The sequence below is a fragment of the Nicotiana sylvestris genome, chromosome 9 (genome assembly GCF_000393655.2).
Source record: "Nicotiana sylvestris chromosome 9, ASM39365v2, whole genome shotgun sequence".
NCBI lineage: Eukaryota > Viridiplantae > Streptophyta > Magnoliopsida > Solanales > Solanaceae > Nicotiana > Nicotiana sylvestris.
The window spans coordinates 113,890,575-113,900,676 of NC_091065.1; the positions used below are offsets into that span (position 1 = coordinate 113,890,575).

The window sequence follows — 10,102 nt, forward strand, 5'->3', positions numbered from 1 at the left end:
GAATCCCACTAAAGACACATGTAAGCCCGTTTCGCTATGAAGAAAGAGGTGTTAGAGCAAAACTAATTCGAGATGCGATATGGAATTTCAGGGGATTTGAGATTAAGGGTGATTTAGTATGAATTTAGACAACTTAAAGTATGGATACATTTTGTACGACTGGATAGAAGTCATTTCCCGAGAAAATATTTTGTGCGAGAAAAATCAACCCTAAAAATAATTTTCAAGGAATACAATTGGTATAAATATACAAGGCTCAAATGAAAAGTACAGTCCAACAAACGTCTATATAAGATTCATAATAAACTTGGAAACTAGATCCTACCGCACATTATTGGGAGTGTATTTTCCATAGAAAACCTTTTTTAAAATTCAAGTTCACTTTGTGAACATACTTGTAGTGTAAAAATACTGAATAGCAAAGATCTTGCTTGATTGTACTTATATATGGTTAACCATAAGGAAATCTTGCCTTTAAAGTAATTAAATCTCATATTATAGTCAAATGATCCACCCCAAAATGAATTATTCTTGAAATTCCAATTGATATTACACAGAACCATCAATTCATTCTATTTTCATTCCCAAATTCGATCAAAAGACATGGAAAAAATCACTTTCTTTCTCCTTTTAACCCTCACTCTTTCACAAATTGTTTCTTCAAGCCTTGACAGGAGCCATAGTCATGGTCTTAGCAAACTTTACTTAACTAAGTTATTGAAAAAAGATTCAGCCATTGACAAAAATAGCCATTTTAGCTCAGCCCTTGATTATTTAGAATTGGATAAAGTTGTTCTTCCTCAGGAGGGATTGAAACATAAAGATCGAATCAAGAGATTGTCAGGTCAACCACCAGTCAAATTCAAACAATATGGTGGATATGTCACAGTCAACGAATTTGCTGGTCGTGCATTGTTTTATTATTTTGTTGAAGCTGAGAATTCCAGGTCATTGCCCCTGCTTCTTTGGCTTAATGGAGGTACACAAATTTAGTTTGTTCACATAATTAATCATTTTGTCTTAGTAACGGCTTGTTTGGATGGTTTTCACGTGTCGTTTCATAATGTATTGTATTATTTAATTAATATAATATTTAGATAAATTGTATCATTTGTCATCGTTTCATGATGTTATGCACATTACTTAGAAAAAATAAGATACAGAATAGAATTATTATATAAAAGAGTAGGGTGAAAGATAAAATATAATTATTTAATAATAAAGAAGGGCAAGATGGGAGGAAAAAAAAAGTAACGGCGCCACCACACAAATTTGTCGTTACATAAATGGCACGTTTCGTTGTTATGCAATGACAAATTTAACGATACCATACAATAAAATTTAAGTAACAATCAAAACAAACATTGTATTATTTAAAGTAATAACATGGTACAATACAATAGGTAACAACCATCCAAACAAGTTGTAAGATAGTTAATATTGATGTGTAGATAGAGACTGGTCTAGGATGGTTCGGCTCGAACTATGTGTGCATATATATATATATAAGATTATGCTCATTCTAAATCCGTTAACTCTAGATTTTGAATGCGTTGAATTACATCTTTGATAGGTCCTGGTTGCTCTTCAATTGCCTATGGAGCTATGGAGGAACTTGGACCATTTAGAGTCCACAGTAATGGAAAGACATTGTATAGAAATCACTATGCATGGAATCATGGTAATTATTACTCATTATTTTTTTAAATGAGTTTTATAACTTTTTCTTGTTGGAATTGGGAAAATAATTAACTTAAACTTAATCTGAACATTTATCTCATATTTATAGAGGCAAACGTATTATTCTTGGAATCCCCAGCTGGAGTAGGATTTTCATATTCAAATACAAGTTCTGACGTCAAATCAAATGGAGATAGAAATACTGCCATTGACAATGTAATATTCTTATTGAATTGGATCCAGAGGTTCCCAGAGTACAAAAATAGAGATTTTTATATTGCTGGTGAGAGCTATGCTGGGCATTTTGTACCTCAATTGGCACAAACAATTCTCCACCATAACAAGCTTGCTAAGAAGACTCTTCTCAACCTAAAGGGGATAATGGTAACGTTACATAGTTATTTTAATCTCCCCTTTTTATAGCTTTTCATAATTGGATTCTTTTATATAGGGGTGAATCATTGACATTTGGCGCCTAGACTATTTCAATAATCGTCCACTAAAGCTTAGGTAGATTAGATCTAAAAAAGTTACTTTGACATTTTTTCTCTTGCTATAATTTGATGCCTAGACTATACCAATAATCGTTTTAGCCAGATGCAAAGAAATTACTTGCCATTTTTTTTTTTTTTAATATTGCAGATTGGCAATGCAGTGATAAATTATGAGACTGATAGAAAAGGGATGTATGAGTACCATGCAAGTCATGCCTTGATTCCAGATGAGATTTTAGAGCAAATTGAGAGATATTGCAATTTCTCAGACAAGGCCCTTCCTCAATCACAAGAGTGCGACAATGCCATTGATATTGCTATAGCTGATACTGAACCCATTGATGTTTACAACATTTATGCCCCTTTATGCTCTAATTCCGAACTCACTCTTCAGCCCAAGAAAACTTCAGTAAGTTACTGTGCTAGAGTTTTTGACAATTGTGATTGGCTTGAATTTTTTCTAATCACACTTGAAAAAATGCAGAGAACTTACAGTGCTAAGACAAACTAATTAAGTTTTTTTAATATTGTACTGAGACGAGTTTAAATGACCGAGCATATGGAGACTCTTGATGTTAATGTAAAATAGTAAAACTTATCCTTGTTACCTTGATGATAAAGTTAAAAAGATGGTCTATAGAGTCAGTAGCGACGCCAGGAATTTTCTCAAGGGTGTTCAAACTTCAAAGAAGTGGAAAAAAAATTCCGACAAAGAGTGTTTAATATATATTATATACCTCTAAAATATAATATTTTACCTATATACGCAATGTATTTTTCCGACGAAGGATGGTCAGTTGACCATTAGCTTTGCCCTTGTATAGAATGGACATATGGAAGATTCTGTTATGTAAATGAAGCTTTAAATATGTATGTAGCACTTTGTTTATTAAATTCATGATGTATTCTTTTAGAGTACTTGCACTAACAAGAAAATTTAATTTTTGGAATATTGTAGCAAGTGATCGATCCATGCAGTGATGATTATGTAATTGCCTACATGAATCGTCCCGATGTTCAAAAGCTTCTCCATGCCAATGTCACCAAAATTAAGTATAATTGGCAGCCATGCAGGTATTTTCACTACATAATTAATTTAGACAATCTTCATTTGCATTGTATAGATCCCCACTACCTTTTTCCTCTGTTTTCTGTTTTTGTCAAATCAAAACATAGAGAAAAATAAGATTTTAAGTTACATCGACACTGAAACTATTGTTAATGCTATCAGTGCAATTTAAACCTATCATAGTAGCATAATTATAATTTTTATCAAGTTACCAATTATGATGCTTATGACATAAAGTTATAAATATTGCAGTGATGTCATAGAAAGTTGGACGGATAGCCCATTAACAATAATTCCTCTTCTCAAAGAACTTATGGCAAATGGAGTACGACTATGGATGTTCAGGTGAACACTTTTAACTCCTCAAGCCACCATTTTCTTGTTTTTTTTCTTTTCTTTTCTATAGTGTTATTAAATTTCTTAATGGTTTTAATTTATTTATACATGGGTCTGTAGATGCAGCGGGGACACTGATGGAATCGTACCAGTAACGTCGACTAAGAAATCTATTAAGAAGATGAAGCTTCCAATTAAAACAGCTTGGTATCCCTGGTTCCACAATGATGAGGTGTGTGTCGGTTATTTTTAATTTAAGCAGTTGTGTAAGCGGCTATTTGGGTTATTTCTTGTTTTTTATATATTTAGGTTGGTGGATATGCACAAATATACGTAGGAAACTTGACATTTGCTACAGTGAGAGGAGCAGGACATCAAGTGCCAAGTTATCAGCCTGCTAGAGCTCTTTCACTGGTTAAGCACTTCCTTGCAGGAACAGAGCTCCCCAATTCACCAAAACACAAAAATAATAACGTAGTTATATAATCCTATATTGACAATTATAATTTTCTTTGTCTTTTTAATAATGTACACGTGGATTTTAGTCAAAACGTCACAATGAAACAAAATAATTACAATATTAATGGCTTCCTTTCTTTTTTTACCTTCTTATCTATGCAATATTACGTATTGTTGGTTATTTTACACATAAGAGGTTTTGAAAAAATTATTTTATTCTATTGTAAGTGGTCACTAGAAATTATTTCCTCGTTATTTACCCATAAAGTTATATAATAAGGATATCAAGCCTTAGACTCAGGGGCGGAGCTAGAGTGTCGAAAGCGAGTTCGACCGAACCCAGTAGCTTTGGTTCAAATCTTGTATTTGTCTTAAAAATTCATTGAGTATGTATAGATTATTAATTTAGAACCATGTAACTTAAGGCAATTAAAATCCAGAACCCATAAATTTAAAATCCTGACTCCGCCTATACTTAGATTCTATCGTAATACTCCCCCACAAGTGAAGCTATTGATGCGCCTCCTCAAGCTTGTCGCGAAGAAATTGAAAAAGCCTAGTAAAGAGACTCTTTGACATATACACCCGTTGATAATTTGATAAACGCGATAAAATTGTGATAATATGAATCTTTTAATATATTGTTTCTATGCGTTTATTGATAAAATTATATATTAGCGTGGCCATAAGTTAAATATTGTGTAATATAGATATATGAAAGACTTAAATCTAGTGAGAAAAGATTGGTAAGAAAAGCACTTTGAGTTGTACCACCTATAGCTAAAAATCTTGTTTCCCCAAAAGTTTCCTAGTGAAAAAGTCATGTTTGAATTATGGGTGTCCAACGGGACGGGACAAAATTAACGGGACGGGAAGGAACGGGACGAATTTAGCCGGAACGATGGCGGGACGGGACGAAACAGGACGGGATAAACGGGACGAAATGATCGTCTCATCCCGTCCCACTAACAAACGGGATGGGACGGGATGGGATGGGACGGAACGGGACGGGATGGCAGGCCTTAAGTGGGCTGTTTTTTAAAAGAAATTATTTAAGCATTAAGTTTGGCAACGGCTAGTTTTTTGACAATGACTAAGTTTTTAAAGTTAGCAACGACTAATTTTTTGACTTATTTAATAAACTTAAATGTTAAAACGAAAATTGGAAAACTAAATAAAGAATTATAAAATATTAAAACAAAAGACTTGTAATGAAATATTCTAGTAATTATAATAGAGTTATAATTTATTTAATACAATTTCAAGCCATTAAGTAACTAAGTAAGAGTGTAAGACAATTCATAAAAAAATGCTTAGAGCCTTTTATTTTATTAATAGAACTTTAAAATCTCACGTACAAATATAAATCTTTTGAAGAGCACCTAATCGACGCAGCCACCTTCTAGGAAGGGTTTTGTTTGAACTAGGACTCTTGATAGCCAATTACAAATTATCATACTAATATTTGTAAGCTCTTATATAGCTTCGTTGTAACTTATCTATAATTTCTCTCGGACATTGTTCTGAAATTGGCAATGTTGATTGATGTTCTATGAGCTCCATGCCGTCATTGGTCCCAATGCGAAGTATCTCATTGTATTTTTCTTCTTCCCAATTGGTTAATTTTTCAAAACCAAGATTTCTTCTTTCTGCATTAATCCAATCTCTTAATAAGATGGAAATCTCTAGGTTGTCCTTTGCTTATGAATGTTTGTGATCTCCGATTTGAAATATTGTTGCGCTAAAAGCATTCTCCGATGCTAAGAATCAAGTTCATCATCAATAGATGAATCAAAACATGTTATATCATCCATATATTCCCATAGAACTTCTACTCTAGACTTAGAAGTAGAAGGAGCAGTTTCACCACCGTTGTTTCCATAGATTTATATTTATCAAACATTGATGTAGATTCTAGCATAAGAATATATGTTAGCTTGGAAGTCTTCGAGAGATGGTTGTTCATTTTCTTGAATTGCTAAATTTTGATAAATTTTACGAACAAATTCCTTTGCACCTCTTAATTTTAAATACGGGTTAAGTATTGTAGAAATTAAATAAACTTGAGGAATAGAGAAAAAATACTTTTTAAATTGTGCAATCATTTCGTTAATGGTCGGTGCATAAGTTGGATTTGTTTTATACTTATCAAATAAAATAGAAATTCCACAAATATACCATAAAAACTCGCGGGACAGCAGAGACGGGACGGGACGAAATGGTCGTCCCGTCCCATCCCGTGTCCCATTTAACATTGGCCTATCCCGTTTAAAATAAAGTGGGACGGGACGGAACGCGGGACGGGACCGAGACGGGACGTCACAACCATAGTTTGAATAGTTAAAGTGTGTGCGTGAATTAGCTCGCTGAACACTTTTGTCAAGAACTACTGAAATATACAAGTGTGTTTCTATGGGCCTTAATCAACTATATAATGTCCTCTGATGGAAACTTAGGGTCCACCAAACTATATAGAGAACTGGTTCTCTATCATTTACTAAAGAACATGCGTACTCAGCGATAAGTAAATGATACAGCATAGTTTTACGTAGAAAACTCTTAGCTCACGGGATTAAAAATCACGACCTACACTAGTAGGATTTCAACTTCATTAATTGAGCAAACTTTAGATTACAAACTCTTGCAATCTAGGAATTCACCTCTTAATCTCTCACCTACTTGTAATAACTTTGTTTCACAGCTCACACTTTGACTAACTCTAGCCAAAACACAAACACAAGGTTTATTATTTTACAAACGATTTCCTATAGAATGCTTCTAACTAAGCTAAGTAGGAATTACAAACAGATCACTCTAAAAAGGTACAATAAAACTAAGGACATATGGTAACACAATGTTGGAAACTAGTCCTTCGTTCTGTTATCGCTTTGTTCTTAAAGTCTTGAAGTCACTTGAAAATGGCAGCACACTTGAGAGAGAGATCTTGATGATTTTGAATAGTTCAAGTGTGTGTTTTTTCACTTGCTTCATGTTGATAATATATAAGTGAGGTCACAATGCTGTGTTTTTTTGTCGAGTCTTTTCAGGGTTCAAGTTTTCAAAAATGAATCTTTTTCATTCTATTAAATAAATCATTACAAACTGCAGAGTAATTAGTTCATCCGTAATTTGGGTTTCTTTATTTCGTTTCTTAGGATTTTTAATTTTTATGTTGTCTTCCGAGTATAACGTTTTTTTCTAGGGCTATTGCTTCTTTATCTCTTTTTTTAATAAGGTAAAAATTTTAACCGACAACTCTTACATATTTCAAATAAGAAAAGATCTAATAACTAAAATTTTAGTTGATTACAACGTCCTAATTAAATGATTATCTTTAAATATAATTAAATGACTATTCCAAAATATTAGGAACTTAATTAAATGACTATTCCTAAAGAGTAGAAAAATAATAAAATGACTATTTTGTTTAGTGTGAAATTTATTTTTAGAGGGACAAAAAAGGCGAACGATATTTCGCTAAGGACCTTCGTGCTTTTAATATAGTATAGATATAGATGTAGATATAGATAGATATAGATTAGTCTTAAAGGACGCACTTTGCACGACGTGTACCTTGTATTAATGAGAATAAGTTTTTTGAAGATTAAATAAAAATAATTTAATAGACGTGTTTGAGTAATAAAATTAAAAATTAAGAATGTCATAGTTTTAAAAATTATAAATAATAGTCTTGTTTAAGAATTTCATATCCACTCCAGCGATTATTCCTGCAATTTTCTCTAGCATTTGTTTTTTTTATCTTGGTAACTCAGTAGAACTTGTCACACCTCCTTTTTCCGCCCCCGCGGGGGGCGTAGGAGTTTTTTCCAGTTAAAGGACAATCGAAACGGAATTTGTTTGTTTATTTCAGAGTAGCCACTTAGGAGATTTAGGGTGTCCCAAGTCACCAATTTAATCCTGAATCGAGGAAAAGAATGACTCCATATTACAGTCTGCGCACCAGAAATCCGGATAAGGAATTATGTTAACCGGGGAGAAGGTGTTAGGCATTCCCGAGTTCCGTGGTTCTAGCACGGTCGCTCAACTGTCATATTCGGCTTGATTATCTGATTTATATAAATGAACTTATGTGCAAATTTTAACTCGGTACCGCTTTCATAATTATCATTATTATTTTTACAAGGAATTGCAACGTTGTGAAAATGTATCTCGAACCGCGTCACAATCAATGTATCTGTGGTCGTCGACACACTTTGACTCCGTTGAGATTTGGATTTGGGTCACATAAATGTGCACCCGAGTTTAAGGAAATTAAATTATTAAAGGCGCACCTAAAGTGACTAGCGTATCATTTACTTTGGGTAGGGCCGTGGAATTTTGCTAAATGGTCCATCCTGAAGTCTAAGAAATTTTAAAGCAAATATTTACTGAGGGCCCCGCAATTTTGTATTTTTATTCGGGGAGGCTCATCTCATTCTTATTTTTTTAAAAGGAATTTGCAACGTCATGGACATGCATCTCGAACCACGTCACAATCAATGTACCCGTGATTAGAGACACATTTCGACTCCGCTGAGATTTGGATTTGGGTCACATAAATGTGCACCCGAGTTTAAGAAAGTAATTTAATTAAATCGCGTCTAAAGAGGCTAACGCGTTATTATCTTTGGGGAAGGCAGTGAAATTCACTAAACAATCTATCCCAAATTCTAAGTAATTAGCGCATGCATTTATGAGGGCCCCGCAATCTGTGTGTTTTATTTGGCGAGGCTCGTCTCATTTTATTTAAAAGGATAAACCTATAGTGACTACATTTCTTCTATTAAGTTCGTCTCTAAAAATAAAAGGAAATCCCTCAATTAATTACATGCTGAAAAAGTCGAACTTATTAGTTATTAGTTTACGGCTAATGCAAATGGAAAATTGCAATCGAGTTTGTACAAAGAGAGATTGCTTCCGTTCTATATTCTATTATTTAATAACACTGGAACATGAGATTAACGCACAATAATATCAAAACAGATTACCTGTTCTTCGATTAATTTAAACTAACATTATTAGATGAAGAAGTTATACATATGCAACCTCATTACTCATTAATCAGTCAACTACATTTTTATACAAAGAAAGGAAAATTATATTCAAACACAAATCTAAACAGGAGGAATTCAACAGGAACAAAGCCTGATTAATATTTCATTTCGCTTCAAGCCGAGAGTGTACAAATATGTACCTGGAAATGGCAGTACAAGAAGAAAAGAAGGAGGAGTCAGCAGCAGTAATAACACAGCAACAACAGGTTCAGCAACACCGCAAAACCAGTAACGACCAGTAGAATAATCCAGTAACGGATTGAAAAATCAGCAATACCAAAGTGCAATCGCAGTCAAAGCAGAAGAGAGACGGATACAAGATGCATTAGTTTACTGATTTTGAATAACACTTGAGGAAAGGCAAACGGAAATTATTCGAGTAAAAGTTCAAATTGTCTTTCTCTTTTACTCTCAAATTCTGATTTCTTAAAATTCTTTCAAGTTCAACTCTAAGTCTTCCTCCTCTCGAGTCTTGACTCTTAAGTGTAGAAATCCCTTTTTTAGTTCCAGTCCAAAAACTCTCTTTCTTTTTTAAACTGCCCGTTTTTTTTCAGTCTCAGCTCTCAAGTGTAAAAGTCTCTCTTGTAAAAGTCTGTCCCTATAATGTGTCAAATGACCCTATATATAACAAGACTCTTATCTTGAATCTCCAACCCGAAATATTCCCCTCAAAGCATGCTTTGTTTCCCACTTTCTTAAACAAATGAATTATTCCCCACTATTTTGTGTCTTGTCCCCCATTATATTAAATAATTGTATCAACCCCACCCCATTACATCTTGTCCCCCATGCCTAACATAAACAATTACAATATTCCCCTCCACTACATTATGTCTTGTCCCCCATTATATTAAACAATTATATCACCTACACCCCATTATATTTTGTCCCTCATGCTTAACATAAAGAATTATTCAAAATGTTCAATTCCCAAACTACCCCTCCGACCTTATTGCAATTACCATTTTACCCCTGAATGTACTGCAATTTACCAAACTACCCCCATCAGC

The 10,102-nt window shown here is 33.6% G+C and overlaps 1 protein-coding gene across 1 annotated transcript; it reads left to right on the plus strand.

Annotated features, from left to right (window-relative positions):
* Nucleotides 1–577: 577 nt before the first annotated feature.
* LOC104239274 (serine carboxypeptidase-like 40) lies at nucleotides 578–4,065 on the plus strand. The gene is made up of 8 exons (XM_009793869.1): nucleotides 578–979; nucleotides 1,574–1,681; nucleotides 1,790–2,064; nucleotides 2,323–2,583; nucleotides 3,133–3,248; nucleotides 3,496–3,588; nucleotides 3,700–3,811; nucleotides 3,889–4,065. The coding sequence occupies exons 1-8, from the start codon at nucleotides 604–606 to the stop codon at nucleotides 4,063–4,065; spliced, it is 1,518 nt and encodes a 505-aa protein (XP_009792171.1). The 5' UTR covers nucleotides 578–603.
* The last annotated feature ends 6,037 nt before the right edge of the window (nucleotides 4,066–10,102 follow it).

What these genes read in the sequence shown, in the direction of transcription:
- LOC104239274 (XM_009793869.1), top strand. Translation starts at nt 604, where the DNA reads ATGGAAAAAATCACTTTCTTTCTCCTTTTAACCCTCACTCTTTCACAA. An exon ending in TCAACCTAAAGGGGATAATG is followed by an intron (nt 2,065 to 2,322) that starts GTAACGTTACAT and finishes TTAATATTGCAG; the next exon opens with ATTGGCAATGCAGTGATAAA. An exon ending in TTCAGCCCAAGAAAACTTCA is followed by an intron (nt 2,584 to 3,132) that starts GTAAGTTACTGT and finishes GGAATATTGTAG; the next exon opens with CAAGTGATCGATCCATGCAG.